Source organism: Capricornis sumatraensis, chromosome 14 (assembly GCF_032405125.1).
Source record: "Capricornis sumatraensis isolate serow.1 chromosome 14, serow.2, whole genome shotgun sequence".
In the NCBI taxonomy this organism is placed as follows: domain Eukaryota; kingdom Metazoa; phylum Chordata; class Mammalia; order Artiodactyla; family Bovidae; genus Capricornis; species Capricornis sumatraensis.
In genome coordinates, this window is record NC_091082.1 from 10,331,074 (window position 1) to 10,348,107 (window position 17,034).

Consider the following 17,034-nt stretch of genomic DNA (forward strand, 5'->3'; position numbering starts at 1 on the left):
ATTGCAGGCAGATTCCAGAGAAACAAAACTAAAAATTTCTCAAAGAATCAAAATTTGAACAAATAGCTACCGTGTACTTAGATTTAAAAATATTAATTCTAAGTTGTTTTAGGTTTAATGTAATCACAGTAAAAATACCAACAGGACTTAACTTTCCTAATTTTTAAAAGTCCTGTTGGTATTTTTACTGTGATTACATTAAACCCAGAACAACTTAGAATTAATTTTTTTAAATCTAAGTACACGGTGGCTATCGGAGAAGGCAACGGCACCCCACTCCAGTACTCTTGCCTGGAAAATCCCATGGATGGAGGAGCCTGGTAGGCTGTAGTCCATGGGGTCGCTAGGAGTCAGACACGACTGAGCATCTTCACTTTCACGTTTCACTTTCATGCACTGGAGAAGGAAATGGCAACCCACTCCAGTGTTCTTGCCTGGAGAATCCCAGGGACAGGGGAGCCTGGTGGGCTGCTGTCTCTGGGGTCGCACAAAGTCGGACACGACTGAAGCGACTTAGCAGCAGCAGCATTCTAAAGATTTAAGGAAAAACAAAAATAACTAGGAAAATTCTATGAACTTTTTGTCTTGCCAAATAAAAATAACAGTGATACTAGTCTAAATAAATACTAAGATCAACTGAACAAAATATAAATTCTATACATAAAAACAGATACCTACACACACACACACTTGATATACTATAAATGTGGCATTTAAAATTAAATGAGGGACAAAGGGTTATTTTATTTTTTTGTAATAGTGATGGACAAGTGGGTAGCCACCTAGAAACTTTAAAGTTGTATCAGTTCTAAGATATACTGGTATAAATTCTAGATAGATCAAAGATTTAAATGGAAAATGGCAAAATCATGAAGGAAAAGTAAATCTCTTCTCATGAGTTATATGAGTCAACTGACTGGTTGTAAAGATCAATCCTTAAAAGTTAGGAATCGTGCCTTCAGAAATAGGAAAATGTAAAAACAAGTAGCTAAGCATTTCTGCATCTGAGATCAGACAGGTATACTGGTGTGTTCTATTCACACTGTCTTCAAATTCAGCAAATCTCAACTTTTCCATGTGTTTTCTAGGTCCTTTTAAAAAATTACTTTCATGTCCTTTGATCTCACATTTTTATGAGGTTGTTATTAATATTATCCTCTTTAAACAGAAGATCTTAAAACTGAGCCAGGACTCTGTGGGGCCTTCCAGGTGACAGACCCCTTTGTATCCCTGTCCTCTTATTTATAGAAAAGCTTTAACCTCCTAGGCCTTCCCTGAGTTTCTAATAGTAAATTTAATTAGAGAAGTGAGAAAATGCAGAAACAAAGGAAAACAGTCAAACAAGACAAAATAATGAGTTTAGCCATGAAACAGAATCAAGGGCTACAGATAACATCCTGAGCCATAACTTTGAGTTGTTTTGCAGGTACTAAAACCAGGGAGAAAAAGCGAATTACCTCGTGACCATGGACACATAGCCTTCAGACTGCCTGGGGCCTGAGGATCTTTAACACTGACCCCTGTGACCTCAGCTGGTTACCTAACCACCCAGTGAGAGAACTGTGCATGAGCTGATCATGTATCCTCAACCTTCTCCCTTACTTTGTCTTTAAAAATCCTCTCCTAAAAGTCACCAGGGTGTTTGAGTCTTTTGACGGTGAGCTGCCTGTTCCCCCTGGCTGTCCTTCACCACGAACCAGCGTCAACAGCTTGGCTTTACTGCTCCTCCTCGGAGCAGACCCAAGTTTGGTTTGGTAACAATCTCAGTTAAACAAGTTACGATTCTGCTACTTGCAGAAGTGTGTCTGCTGCTGCTAAGTCGCTTCAGTCGTATCTGATTCTGTGCAACCCCATAGACGGCAGCCCACCAGGCTCCCCCATCCCTGGGATTCTCTAGGCAAGAATACTGGAGCGGGTTGCCATTTCCTTCTCCAATGCATGAAAGTGAAAAGTCAAAGTGAAGTCGCTCAAGTGGTGTCTAATCTAAGCGGTGTTCCCTTGGACGAGTCCCTTTGACTCTGAGTTTCAGTTTCCTCATCTATAAAATGGGTATTCCAATTAAAGGAAATTTCTGTCAGCCCACAACCCAGAATATAGCCTAACCAAGTCCGACCCCTCCCCTTCAGCTGTGTTACCCAGGAAACGATATGTTGGAAGGCTGAGACCTTAATGTGTACACACGTACACTACTTCTTCATCGGATCTTTAACCCCATGAGGAAGGAACATTTTTATCTCCATTTTGTTAATAACTAAGCCAAGACAGGGCAAGGGTGAGTAACATTCTTGGTCACACACTGTAAGAGTGCAGGATTTGAGCCTAGAAATCAGGTTTTAGGGTTTTCATTCAACATTGATCCTCCGCTGCCACCTAACAAATAGCTCTCCAAAAAGCTGATGAGAGTTGAATCAGTTACTGGAGTAACCACAGCACCCGGCTTTGAAATCGCATCGTCAGTAGTCCAAAGTGTCAGCTGCGGGAGCCCTGAGCTTGGGCTTCTTGCGGCCCTACCCTGTCCACCACGACGCGGCTGTCAAGCCTAAATCCCAGGGAAGCAGGCCTTAGAAAAACCACTGAACCACACCATTTCAGAGGAGGTACGCAGGGGAACGATCCGGCTCATAAAACCAACTTCAAAGCGAAGTCGCGATGGGCAGCCGCGGCCGCCGCACAGCCGAAGCCGCGCTCCCCTTCCAGCCTCCCTCCAGGTGGCGCTGCAGGAACAACTCGCATTCTGAAAGGGAGTCGCTGCCGTGCGGCTTCCCCGGGATGCTCTGGAGCACCGAAATAACCGACTCCTGTGGCTAGAGAGGTATTTTCCAGGAACCGCCCACGTCGCCGCCTGAGCACCGCGCACTTCCGCTTCCGGCTCGGTGTTCCGGAAGTTGCTTTCTGAGAGAGAGTGTGGAGCAGTGTGGCGCTTGTGAGCTTCCAGCATGGCGTACCGGGGCCAGGGCCAGAAGGTGCAGAAGGTGATGGTGCAGCCCATCGTATCCTGCTCGATGCGTGAGCATTAGCCGCTTTGGGCCGGGAAATGAGGGGCGAAGGAGGAGACGGAGTAGGCCCGAGGGAGCGGAGTGCGGCCGCTCATCCCATGAGCCCCTGGGGCGGCCGAGGCTAGGAGAAAGCGCGGGGAGTTGAAGAACCAGTTATGGGCGGGAGGTGGGCTCGGGCAGACCCTGCGCTGGAGAAGGCGGTAGTGGTGGGGTGAGCGGGGAAGACGACTTTAATTATATACTGACTGAAAGCGGGTGTTATCGCTTTCCACCGGGAGGGAGACCTCGGCGCGGAAGAAACTCCAGGAAGATGAGAGTGGGGAGCTATTCCTTTACAGTATTTAGTGATGTCCTAATGGGTGTTTGGACTTCCCAGGTGGTTCAGAATCCGTCTGCCGATACGGGAGACGGGGTTTTGATCCCAGAGTGAAGAAGATCCCATGGAGAAGGAAATGGCAGCCCACCCCAGACTTCTTGCCTGGAAAGCCCCATGGACAGAGGAACCTGGGGGGCTACAGTCCATGGGGTCACAAGAGTGGGACAGGACCTAGCGACTGAACAGCAACAGTGGGTACCTAGTTGGGCACTTTCTTTGCCTAGGCACAGAGTTCGCGTTCAGAAAAATGAGATGCGGGTAGATTTAACGAGTTCCAGGAAGCAGTCTATGCTTGGCGTGTGTGTGTGTGTGTGTGTGTGTGTGTGTATTTTGTTTTTTTTTTTTCCTTAACTCTTGCTGCAGAATCTCATCTTCAGATACTTGCAAAATGTAAGTTGTTCTCTGTTTCATTTTCAAGTTAAAGGTGAATTTATTTGGCTGTTTGTATCATCCTGTCTGATCATTGTTCTAGAGTCAAAAAATGAAACTGGAGATTGGGAGGGCATTTGAGGAGAAGGAGTGCCAGGAAAGCTCTAATGTGACAAAATGGTATGTAGCCATGCCATGGGCTTCCCTGGTGGCTCAGACGGGAAAGAATCTTCCTGCAGTGCAGAAGACCCAGCTTGGATTCCTGGGTGGGGAAGATCCCCTGGAGAAGGGAATGGCAACCCATTCCAGCATCCTTACCTGGCGAATTCCATGGATAGAAGAGCCTGGAGAGCTACAGTCCATGGGGTCTCAAAGAGTTGGTCATGACTGAGCCCCTAACACAGCCATGCCAACTCCAAGTATGCAAAGAACTGTGTTGTTACTACTTTGCAAGACCAAAATTACTAATTCCGAAAAGTAATTACTGGCTGACATGATAGTGGAACTTGGGTATTGGTACTTTCCTTGGGATTATGGCAAGAACATTGGACCCTTTCCATGGCACCTCAGGATGAGACACTGGAAGAAAATTTCAGTCAGCTTTTACTAGGTCATAAGGTGGTGTGTTAAGCACTTTGGGAGGTGGAGACACACTTATTGATAGAAAAGACACTGGAAGAGGAAGATTGGAGGGATAGGTTCGGAGGATTTAGTGAACCCTTTTACTGCCTTTCCTTTGGAGGGATTTTTATCAACTCAAAATTTGACTTGGCAGAGCAGAGTATTTATCCCTGAAAGAAAATGTGTTTCCTGTGGTTCTGATTTTAGTATGTGACAACTTAATAGAAAAGCATTAATTTCAAGCTGTTGTAATTTTTAATCACAGGAATTGAGGGTCTCACTCCTGGTTATTAGGGCTTCCCAGGTGGCACTAGTAGTAAAGAACCTGCCTGCCAGTGCAGGAGATGAGAAGAGACTCGGGTTCCATCCCTAGATCAGGATGATCCCCCGGAGGAGGGCATGGCAATGCACTCCAGTATTCTTGCCTGGAGAAACCATCCCTTGGATAGAGGAGGCAGGCTACAGCCCATGGGATTGCAAAGAGTTGGACACGACTTACACATTCCTGGTTATTAGGTGTGAGATGTGGAAAACTGAGATGCTAGAGAAGACTGTCTTGCAGCTGGAGTTTGCTCTGGTAGATAAGAAAGAAGCCCTTTTTGCTATCTTGTCACAAATTTTCACTCTAAATATATAGAGACTATAAGCAACAGAAATATGATTGAGTCTCAAAAACACAGAAATATTATTATTAGTTTCAGTGTAACATTTATTAAGTGAGAATGTTTCCTGGTAAGTAACTTGTCTTGGCTTTTATTTGTCAGAGTTTTTAGGAGCCATATTTGTCTGTTGTTTGACCAAAGTGTTTACTTTGTTTACTTAGTTCTTAACATTTCTGTTTTTCTGATTATTTCAGAGATCACGGATTCAGGTGTGGCTTTATGAGCAAGTGAATATGCGGATAGAGGGCTGTATCATTGTAAGTACCCAGGATATTTTACATCAGAGCATTTTGTTCAGAGAAAAAATTTCCTAAAAGATGGCCAACAGAGCAATATACAAAAAAAATCGAAGACCCAACCCACGGAAAGTCCTTCAGGACACACTGTCCTTGTCTCATTGTTCTACTTAATAGGGATTAGGCAATTCATAAAAGAGAGGGAAAATTAATTTTATTAGATAACTAAACAGTATTAGTCTTTAAAGGAGGAGTCATAAGAAATGAAAAGGGAGAAAGATGAGAATTCTTGGTTAGTGATACCTGAATAGAACTGGGTGGGGTAGTTAAATAAGATGTCCAAGGTAGCACAGTAACTTAAATAATGTTATAAAGAAAGAAAGTATGGGTGGAAGTGTTATACTAAGAGTCTGGTATTTCTTTTAGACAGTGTAGTAGATTCCATCAGTAATTTCCCCTTCCCCTGTTCGTTAGTTGAAAACACAAGCTTGGTGGTTGGTAATGATAGTGTCTTTGTGGGAACATGGGAAAACTGAGTAGGTTATAAAAGATGTGGATGATGACTTTTTGGCATAGTTAATGAAGTCTAAAGTCCCCAAAGTTCCAGAAGTAATTTGAAGTACATTCCCTCTTTCATTGTTATTTAAAAAGAGACTTAGGGAGTTTCCTAGTGGCAAAGTAGTTACGATTCCAGGCTTTCAATACTGTGGGCTGGGTTCAGTTTCTGGTTGGGGAACTAAGATCCTTTCAAGCTGTGTGGGGCACTCCCCCTCCCAAAAAAAAATAAGAAGAAGAGGCTTGAGATGTGGTGTTTCAGCTGGAAGATCAGTGGAGAGATGAATTTCTGCACTTGGTGTTTTTATATATTGCCATATTAATTTAGAACGGTTTGGATATGATTTTACATGAAGATGACACTCAATTGACTTATTTTTCTAGGGTTTTGATGAGTATATGAACCTCGTATTAGATGATGCAGAAGAGATTCATTCTAAAACAAAGTCAAGAAAACAACTGGGTAAGAATATAGATGGCCTTAAAGAATTATAGATATTTTTATTCACTTGCAGAATTGAATGAATTGCAACTTATTTCATGTTTAAATTTAGTTTGTATTTGAGAAATTATTTGGGAGAGTAGCCTGGTGGGCTGCCATCTATGGGGTTGCACAGAGTTGGACACGACTGAGTGACTTCACTATCACTTTTCACTTTCATGCATTGGAGAAGGAAATGGCAACCCACTCCAGTGTTTTTGCCTGGAGAATCCCAGGGACGGGGGAGCCTGGTGGGAGGCTGTCTGTGGGGTCGCATAGAGTCGGACATGACTGAAGTGACTTAGCAACAGCAGCAGCAGTATATTCTTAATCATCTTTTGCCACTTATTGTTTATCTCACTCCATTTCTACTTCTGTCTCTCCAGTTGAGAGCTCTCACCAAAGTTACCAAAGGCTAATGGTGTTAAATCTAATGGTCCCCATTTTATTGAGCTCTAAACAGCATTTGGCTCTGTGATGCTATAGTCAGCTTTTCACTTTTCATCACTAGTTGTTCCTTTTTCACTTCTATATATTCATTCTTGAGAACCCAGCCATTAAATGTTTGAGTTGCTTAAGTCTTGGTTCTCAGTCCTCCTGTCCTCAATGTTATTTTTCCTAGGTACTCAAGACTGCACTAACAGTTATATTTATATGTTGATTTGTAGCCCTAGACCTCTCTCAGCTTCTTCAGTATTTCTACTTGGATGTCTCATAGGCTCAAAATTAGCATATCAGAATCAAACTCAATTCCAAGGCCTGACACACTATTTAGAGCAATTTTAATGTTTCCTGCCATAGCAAATGGGACCAGTTCTGTTCAGTTTACTAATAAATTTCTCGGCAACTCCAATTTGCTCTGTAGACTCCAGTCATCTTTTTAAAACACTGACCTGAATTTGTTATCTCTTTGCTTGAAATCCTTTGGTGGCTTCCTGTCGCTCATAGGATAAGAAAATCTTTAATATATCCGTCAAAGTCTGTCATGATCTGGCTTTGCCTCCCTCTGCTCATTTTGTATCAGTCTGCACTTCCTTTTCTGAGGATCATCCACACTTTTTCCAGTTCTTGGAATCTGCACGTTTGTCTCATCGTAAATTTGTGTGTGTGCTATCCCCTGTGTCTTTGGGACTCAGGTCAAAGACCACTTCCTGCCAGGGTTAGGTTTTGTTTTGCTTGGGGTAGGGATGGAGGGAGGGTATGCTGTGCTGAATTTGTAGTAAAACATTCATTTTTGGGATTGTTAATGTCTGCCACTGGACCACATGCTCCACTAGTGCCTGAGTCCTCTCTGTTTTGCTCCCTAATATACTTAGTGCATGCCACATAGTAGAGATTTTAAAATATTTGAATAGTGAAGTTAGTTTCTTGACCCATGTTCTTTAGGATTTATGGCTTCCTCAAGGCTTAAATAATTTCTGTTAAAATTCCATTAAGTTGAAGTTTATTTAGGCATTTTGTCTTTAACCGTTTAATGCCCCAATTGACAGCTCACTAGCAGTTTTAAAAGTGGTAGTTTTCAAGTGTCTCTTTTTTCCAGTCCCTGAGGATTCTCTTGAGCCTTATCCTAGCTGTGTGCAAAGTAGATTCTGAGAGTGGTATAATGTTTTGCTTAGCTTCTTCCTGCCTAGGCTTTTTGAAAGCCTGGATTTTTCAAATATAAATGTGTCTTATCAGGAAGTCACCTTACTGACATTGTTTATAAATTATTTGCAAAGTATTGATTGCTCATGGTAATATCAACTCTGTAAAACAGGTTAATATTACTTCTTGTGGAATTGCTGATGGTGTTGATTAACATTTCTCAAGCTGTTCTTTTGAACACCAGTGTTCCTGCAGATATTTATAGATATTTCTCAGGAAGAGTGTCCTTTGCTCAAACAGATTTAGACAGTGTTAGGTAAAACTTAAACAAGTTTGTATATCACAGGATGAAATCCTTATTAAGAACTCTTAAGATGAGGTTATAGTATGCTGCTGCTAAGTCGCTTCAGTTGTGTCCGACCCTGTGCAACCCCATAGACGGCAGCCCACCAGGCTCCGCTGACCCTGGGATTCTCCAGGCAAGAACACTGGAGTGGGTTGCCATTGCCTTCTCCAGTTACCATTGCCTCTCCATGAAAGTGAAAAGTGAAAGTGAAGTTGCTCAGTCATGTCCGACTCTTCGCGACCCCATGGACTGCAGCCCACCAGGCTCCTCCATCCATGGGATATTCCAGGCAAGAGTAATGGAGTGGGTTGCCATTGCCTTCTCCATATAGTATGCTGCAGTTCCTAAAAAACTCATTTCTCAGCTTCTGCAAAATCAGCTTTAGGAAATGTTCGGATAGTTGACTTAGTCTACAGAAACTGTACTTTTCATAAAATAACATTTCTCTGCCTTCATTAGGTTATTGTTGGAAAAGTTCTGATAGGCACAGCCTTTCAACATTGGAAAATGTCACATAATTTCACAGATGAGAAAGCATTTTTAGAATCACTCAAGAACGATCTAAAATTCTGAAGCTAAAAGTTACAGTTTTCTGAGTGACTATTAATGGCTGCTTTTTTTTTTTTTTTTTTTAATTTTGTGTTGCAGGTCGGATCATGCTAAAAGGAGATAACATTACTCTGCTCCAAAGTGTCTCCAACTAGAAGTGACAGATGAAGTGAGAAATTGTTTGGCAATACCAAACAATTGGGTTGTTTAGGTGTCCTTTGTTAGAGATGTAGTTCTAAAACGTGTATTCATATTGTTCTGCTCACCCTTATGTTATTACCAGATGACAATAAATGCTGTGGGACTGTTTGTATCAAAATATTTACCTTATTTTTTCTATCCAGTTACAGAGTTTTTACATAATGTCACTGTTAGTTATTAGTGTTTATTTTAAAGTTTTCTGAGGGATGGCACTGGCCCTGAACATTTGTTTTTCACAGAACTGGGATTTGTAGATCCTTAAGGCAAAGACAAGGAATTCTACCTGATGTGACTTCTGATACTGGGTGGTGTAGCAAGGGAGCGTTCACAAAAGTAAAGATTATGATGCTAATATATGTTTTCATCATCAGTTCTAATTCTGGAAGCTGGGACACCAGGGCTTCTAGCTACATTATGTTGAGAACATTATAAGGGCTCAGTATCTGCTTAGCACTCTGTTAGAGTTACTGTGTGAGGTCTTTGTGTATTCTTTTATCACTAAGATCAGGATGTGAGGAATATTTGAGACAGAGAATGAAGGTTTTAATAAAAAAGGGGTTCTGTTAAGAGTTAACCAGAGGGAGACTTTGTGAGATTGGTAATCTGAAAAAGACCCACAGGAAACACTGGTTAACTACTGTTAGGCAGAATAATAGAATGCTAATTGAAGAAACACCTCTCATACTCTTATCTCCAAGGATTTTCGTTCCTCCCCCAGTAATTGCTTATTTCCTAATTATGTCGTTAGTTCTCGCTTCCCCCAATATATCAGGGTTGTTTGATCAGAATTCTTCTATTAAATGATTATTGAGCATCTGCTATTAGTTGAATACATACAGTGAAACAGATGCACAAACATAGCCTCAATACCAGGTACTAAGTATTATTTACACCAGGTACTAAGTATTATTTAAGTTGAATCTTGAAAGATGAATAAGACCTGCCTTAAATTCTGATAATGGGCAGTGTTACTAAGGGTAGCTGAGGAAGAACCAAAAAGTCCAGTTCTTGTTTTTCCAAATGCCTGTGAGGGTGATATAGAACTTTTCTTTAAACTGAGTAAAAGAATCACTTTGTGAGGTAGAAAAGATTTGTAGGTGAGTGTAGAAATCAGTCCAACTTAGACCTTGGCATTTTAGCTGTCCCACTCTATTCAAAGTTGTGCCTTTTTGGTCATGTTTTCTGAGTAAAGGGCTGGTTTCGCTCTTTAAACATATCTTAAGTTGAAAATTCTGTTGAACCTGCTGTACCAGGCAAAGGAAACCTCAAGCGGCAGAGGGCGTTGCAGCCCTGAGACTGCCTCAGCCTTTCTGGTGAAAAGCTTTTTGAGAGCAGAGCAAAGACCTCCCTGCAGCTTTCTTGGCACCAAAATAGCTGAGAAGAAGGATAAAAGCTGGAGCAATATAATCCCTAAGAAAACCTGCTGGCTGCTTTTTCTTTTCCCCATGCTGCCTTTCTGACCTGCCCACCCTATGTAAGCAAAGCTGTTCCTGCTGTGGCTTATTCTGAATGGCTCAAGACATGGAAGTGTCTATTTTTGACAGAGCAAATGATGATAGTGAGAAATAAAGGTACAGTGAACTCTTAAAATTGAGCTCTGTATTTAGAAATCCCTGCTTGCTTTCCTGCTGTACTGGAACATGTGGTGTTTGCTTTTTAAGTTGTACTTTTCCACAGTCTGTAGATCTTTTCTTCCAACCAGAATTTATATTATAGAAGGCATTGCTCTCTGCTTCATTAAGGTTATTAGTATGTGCTGCCGGGAATCTGCTCTTGGCAGCTCTTGGTATTTGAGCAGTTATTTTTCTGGAATGGTTGGTTTCTGAAGGGGTGTTGCTAACCACTCAGCAACTCTCATAATATTGTTTAAGTGAAGGATGGGAGGAGAATAGCCTCTGAGACAGTAAGTGCTGATTCGGGCCTGGTGTTCTGTTAGTAGTAAGCAGGGGGAAAGAAGGGTCAGAATAGTTGGAAAACACTGGAATTCTGTATATGCAGGCACTAGCTGTTCTTGAGTCACATTTGTCAGGTTCAGGATTAGAGAGTGGGTCTCTAATTTGGACTAAGGCATTACTGCCCAGGAAATGCAACAGGCATTTCCTGGGGGAAAGCCTAATAGCACCATCTCCTGTTAATTGGTTGACCCAGGATCTTTTTCCTTATTAATTATTCCATAATTTATTATTCCTACTAGAACTAATCATAACCACATAGGAAAAAACATATCCAGTGAAATTTTTAAAACTTCAAACTACACAGAAAGATGTAGAGCAGAGAACAAATCCCCCCTTTCCCCATCAATGTTCATGAAAAACCACAGTTAGGAGTTGGATGCCTTCTGAGCTCTTTTTTAATATGTATAGCTTGGTTTCTCATTTTGGTGTTTTTACTTTAAAATTTTTTTTAATTAAAAATTTTAATTTTGGTAAAATATACACATATAATATTTGCTATCTTAACCATTTTAAAGTGTACAGCTCAGTAATGTTAAGTATATTCACATTGTTACACAGCCAATATTTGGAACTTTTTTTATCTTACAAAAATGAAACTAGACCCATTAAACAAGAACTTGTCACCCCTCCCTCCCCTGAGCCCCTGGTGACCATCATTCTTTCTGTTTCTGAGTTTGATTAGGTGCCTCATATAAAGAGAATGTGTCAGGATTTCCTTCCTTTCCAAGGATGAATAGTATTGCCTGTATGTATACCTTATTTTGTTTATACGTTTAACTGTCAGTGGGCATTTGGGTTGCTTCCACTTTTTTACTTATGCTGCTGTGCATCTTGAGACTCCACTTTCAGTTCTTTTGAGCATATGCTTACAGTTTTTTTTGAGGTACCATCATACTATTTTCACAGCATCTTCACCATTTTACTTTCTCACAATCAGTGCACAAAGGATTCAGTTTCTTCACTTCCTTGGTAAAACAACTTTTTTAATAGAGAAGTCTGACTTTTTTGGCCAGGCAGGCTATGTGAAGGGGATGAAGCAGAGGAGTGGTCCTGATGCTGGCCTGGCTGTGTAGGTGATTGTGTGACAGTCTTGCCCTTGTGGATGCCCACCGTGCTGCCCATCTTAGGCGGGATGGTCGGGTCCTGCAGGCGTCTTTGCTGCCTCAGGCTCCTCCTTGGGTGGTGCCTCCTTCCATAGGTGCTGTAGCAGGGAGTGCTGCTTCCTCGCCAGGCCTGGCTCAGCAGCTGCTGGGCCCTGCGCAGCTGTACCGGCTCCTCGTAGGGCAAATTGCAAAAGGTCTGATGCTTCTACTCCACTTGTGCAACCTTGTGGATTCTTATAGAGGCAAAACTTGCTTTTGAGAGCAGTCATCCTAATGGTTGTGAGGTTGTGGCTTTGGTTTTCATTTCTATAATAATTAGTGATGTTGAGTATCTTTCCATGTGTTTATTGGTCATTTGTATGTCTTTGGAGAAATGTCTTAAATAAAGTGCTCTTCCTATTTTTAAATAGGTTATTTTGTTGTTGTTAATTTGTACTAGTTCTTTACATATTCTTAAGTGATTTGCAAATATTTGCTGCCTTTTCACTCTGTTGATTGTCTTTTAATACACAGTTCCAAATTTTGATGCAGTCCAATTTATCTGTTTTTGCTTTTGTAGCCTTTTGGGGAGGGGGTTAGGGGCTTGCCACACAGCTTGTAGGCTCTTAGTTCTCCGACCAGGTATTGAACACGGGCCCTTGGCAGTGAAAGTACAAAGTCCTAACCAGTGGACCACCAGGAATTCCCTGTTGCCTTTGTAGTGTCATAGGTATCTTTATCTATGTACACATGCTCTTTGCAGCTTCACTCTTACCAACAAAACTTGTACCTAGTTCCATGTTAAACAGCTGTGATGTATTCTAATATATGAGTCTCTCAATTTAAGTAGTCACATCCTATTGATAGATATTTGAGGCTGTTTCTTATTTTTTGCTGTTAAAAAAAAATTGTAATTGACATTTTTGTGCCTGTTTTTGTCCACTTAACATTTCCTGAGATGAATTCTTAGAAGTTGAATTGCTAGATCATAGGATATGCACATTTAAAAAAAACTCTAGGTAATTTTAAATTGCCTTCAAAGTACTTGTGAGAAAATTGTTTTCCTCATACCAGGCAACCATCAGGCAGCAGCATTAATGAAACACACAGGCTTATTGTGAGGATGCTATGAGACAGTGATTCCTAACCTCCTAAGGATGCTAGAGGAGAAAGATGGAAGAATTTGATCTTTGATGAACTTGTACCACTGAATTAATCAACTCTGAAACTTCCTTGCCACCTAACTTCTTATGTGAGAGAATAAAATTCCTGATTGGGTTTTCTGTTACTTAGAGCTAAAGCATTGTAACTGAGTACAGTCTCAGAACAGGGTTACTTGTCTTCAGTACCTCTTAAACTTGAAGGGGATTAGTTGTGTTACTGAAGATTTGTCAAATGCCATAGTTGAGAAGGTTGGCAAACTTGGACCTGTATGAGGGAATACAAATGAAATGATGTGACCGATGTTATTCTGTAAAACCGTAAACTTCCTTAGTGAAAATAATTTTTGAGAAAAATGCTACTGGATCATCATGTCTGGAGAAGTCACTGGCTCTGGAGTACTGGCAGAGGACCCTCATTCCCAGGGCCGTCTGAGTTTGAGATGTTTTGCTTGGCTGAGAAATTGCAGAGGAGCGAGGGAGAGTTGTTAATACCAAGTGCCTCCTTTTGATGAACTGTGTTACTAAACCAGAGATGGTGGGAGTGGAGTGGGAAAGGGAGGACTTTCCCAAGAAAAGCTTTATTCTTTAGATCATATACTTGGTAGGGTGAATTTGGGAAGATATGGCTTCTATTTTACCAATGTCAGCTTTTATTAAGATGTATGTGTTAGACATAGTGAAAAATTTTAAATTTAGTCCTTGTCTTTGGGGAGCTGGGAAAGCAGTGTGGTAAAGAGGGAAAGATGACCTTGGTAGTCCACGTACCTGGCCTTAAATGCCAACTTTAGAATTACCCAAACATCTCAACCTCAGTTTCACAGGGTTGGTGGAAGACCTATCAAGCCTCAGGAATGCTCAAGAAGTATTCTTTGTCTCATTAGAAATGATACTTATTTGTCTAGTTATAAATGTGGATAGTTTTGTAGTTTAAAAGATTTATTTAGGAATGTGTAAGGAAAGGTAAACTTGTTCCACGTAGAGCAAGACGTATCACAACTTTTCCATACAGATTTCAGAATCAGCTTGTCAGTTTCCATTAAAAAACTCTACTGGGATTTTGGTTGTGATTATTTCATGCTATAAATAATTGGGGAAGAATTGACCATTTTCTGTTGACAAACATGGTCAGTCAGTTCAGTCACTCACTTGTGTCCGACTGTTTGCAACCCCATGGACTGCAGCACGCCAGGCTTCCCTGTCCATCACCAACACCCAGAGTTTACTCAATCTCATGTCCATTGAGTTGGTGATGCCATCCAATCATCTCATCTTCTGTCATCCCCCTTCTCCTGCATCAGGATCTTTTCCAGTGAGTCAGTTCTTCACATCAGATGGCCAAAGTACTAGAGTTTCAGCTCCAGTGTTAGTCCTTCCAATGAATATTCAGGACTGATTTCCTTTAGGATTGACTGGTTGGATCTCCTTGCAGTCCAAGGGACTCAAGAGTCTTCTCCAACACCACAGTTCAAAAGCATCAGTTCTTCAGTGCTCAGCTTTATTTATGGTCCAACTCTCACATGCCATACATAGCTACTGGAAAAACCATAGCTTTGACTAGATGAACCTTTGTTGGCAAAGTAATGTCTCTGATTTTTAATATACTGTTTAGGTTTATCATAGCTTTTCTTCCAAGGAGCAAGTGTCTTAATTTCATGTCTGCAGTTACCATCTGCAGTGATTTAGGAGCCCAAGAAACTTAAGTCTGTCACTGTTTCCGTTGTTTCTCCATCTGTTTGCCATGAAGTGATAGGACCGGATGCCATAATCTTAGTTTTTTGCATGTTGAGTTTTAAGCCAGCTTTTTCGCTCTCCTCTTTGACATTTGTCAAGAAGCTCTTTAGATTCTCTCTGCTTTCTGCCATAAGGGTAGTGTCATCTGCATATGTGACGTTATTGGTACTTCTCCCTGCAGTCTTTTTTTTTTTTCATCCCTGCAGTATTGATTCCAGCCTGTGCTTCATCCATCCTAGCATTTCCCATGATGTACTCTGCATATAAGTTAAATAAACGGGGTGTCAATATACAGCCTTGACGTACTCCTTTCTCAATTTGGAACCAATCCATTGTTCCATGTCTGGTTCTAACTGTTGCTTCTTGATCTGCATACAGATTCCTCAGGAGGGAGGTAAGGTGGTCAGGTATTCCCATCTCTTTAAGAATTGTCCACAGTTTGTTGCTATCCACACAGTCAAAGGGTTTAGTGTAGTCAGTGAAACAAAAGTAGATATTTTTCTGGAACCCTCTTTTTTTTTCAGTGATCCAGTGGATGTTAGCAATTTGACCTCTGGTTCCTCTGACTTTTCTAAATCCAGCTTGAACATCTGGAAGTTCTCAGTTGACTACTATTGAAGCCTAGCTTCAAGAATTTTGAGCATTCGTTTGCTTGTGGGTGAGATAAGTGCAGTTGTGTGGTAGTTTGAGCATTCTTTGTCATTGCCCTTATTTGGGATTGGAATGAAAACTGACTTTTCTAGTCCTGTGGCCACTGCTGAGTTTTCCTTGCTGGCATATTGAGTGCAGCACTTTCACAGCATCATCTTTTAGGATTTGAAGAGCTCAGCTGGAATTCCATCTCCTCCCCTAGCTTTGTTTGTAGTGATGCTTTCCTAAGGCCCACTTGACTTCACATTCCAGGATGTCTGGCTCTACGTGAGTGCTCACACCGTGGTTATCTTGGTCGTGAAGATCTTTTATGTACAGTTCTTCTGTGTATCCTTGCCACCTCTTCTTAATATCTTCTGCTTCTGTTAGGTCCATACCATTTCTGTTCTTTATCGAGCCCATCTTTGCATGAAATGTTCCCTTGGTATCTCTAATTTTCTTGAATTATTCTAGTCTTTCCCACAGGCTGTAGTCACTTGCTGTGGGCTCAGTACTTGCTGCTCATGGGCTCTAGAGTACAGGCTCAGGAGCATGGACTTAAGTTGCTCCACAGATCCTGGATCAGGGATCAGACCTGCATCCCTGCATTGACAAGTGGATTCTTATCCACTGTGCTACCAAGGAAGTCTCTTTCTAGATTTCTTATATCGTTTTTCTGACATTCTCTACATCTTCCGTATTTTTTGAGCATTGTTAATGCATATGTTAGATTTTGTCTTGTAGGTCTGCAGTTAGGTCTTTCTCAGGGATAGTTTTTATTGACTTAATGTATTCCTTTCAATGGGCTATACTCTCTTGTTTCCTTGCGTGCTTTGTGTTTTTTGTTGTTGTTGAAAATTAGATATTTGAATCTAATAATGTTATCCCTGGAAATCAGGTTCTCCCTCTTACCTGAAGTTTTCTGTTGTTACTGTTTTATTGTTATGGGTTGTCTCTGTTCCAAGGATCAGCTGCAGGTTTAAATTTAAGGTCTTCTCATTTCGTTTTTGAGCCTGTACACTTTCTAATTTTTCCCATATATGTATTTGGTTTTGAATGTCCTAGTCTTTTGATGTCTGGCTGCCAAAGTGGGAGAAAGAAATAAATGAAAGGGAGGGAGAAAAGGGCACTGACACCTTAAATCGCTTATAAGGTCCCTTCAGCCATAGGAGAGGAGGGTTACAACAATGCGTGGAAGTGCAACAACAATGGACCTCCTAGCAGCTATCACCAGCTAGAATATGACTTCCCAATACTTGGAGGACAGAGTCCTATTTACCCATCCTGGATGTGTGACCTCCTAGCAGCTATCACCAGCTAGAATATGACTTCCCAATACTTGGAGGACAGAGTCCTATTTACCCATCCTGGATGTGTGACCTCCTAGCAGCTATCACCAGCTAGAATATGACTTCCCAATACTTGGAGGACAGAGTCCTGTTTACCCATCCTGGATGTGTGCAAACTGCATCGGGAACATATGCACAGCTGCCTGCC

General features: G+C 41.4%; 1 protein-coding gene across 2 annotated transcripts; it reads left to right on the forward strand.

Annotated features, from left to right (window-relative positions):
• The first annotated feature begins 2,893 nt into the window (after window positions 1–2,893).
• On the forward strand, window positions 2,894–9,384 carry SNRPE (small nuclear ribonucleoprotein polypeptide E). 2 transcript variants are annotated; one of them, XM_068986328.1, is made up of 5 exons: window positions 2,937–2,990; window positions 3,736–3,762; window positions 5,219–5,281; window positions 6,200–6,278; window positions 8,875–9,384. In XM_068986328.1, the coding sequence occupies exons 1-5, from the start codon at window positions 2,937–2,939 to the stop codon at window positions 8,928–8,930; spliced, it is 279 nt and encodes a 92-aa protein (XP_068842429.1). In that variant the 3' UTR covers window positions 8,931–9,384. The 2 variants fall into 2 exon arrangements, with proteins under 2 accessions (XP_068842430.1, XP_068842429.1); XM_068986329.1 differs by lacking the exon at window positions 3,736–3,762 and having other exon boundaries at window positions 2,894–2,972.
• Window positions 9,385–17,034: the final 7,650 nt, after the last annotated feature.

Bases quoted from the DNA above. Each gene is read 5' to 3' on its own strand.
- SNRPE (XM_068986328.1), top strand. From the start codon at position 2,937: ATGGCGTACCGGGGCCAGGGCCAGAAGGTGCAGAAGGTGATGGTGCAG. The intron at 2,991-3,735 runs GTATCCTGCTCG...CTCTTGCTGCAG, and splicing joins AGGTGATGGTGCAGCCCATC to AATCTCATCTTCAGATACTT. The intron at 5,282-6,199 runs GTAAGTACCCAG...TTATTTTTCTAG, and splicing joins GGATAGAGGGCTGTATCATT to GGTTTTGATGAGTATATGAA.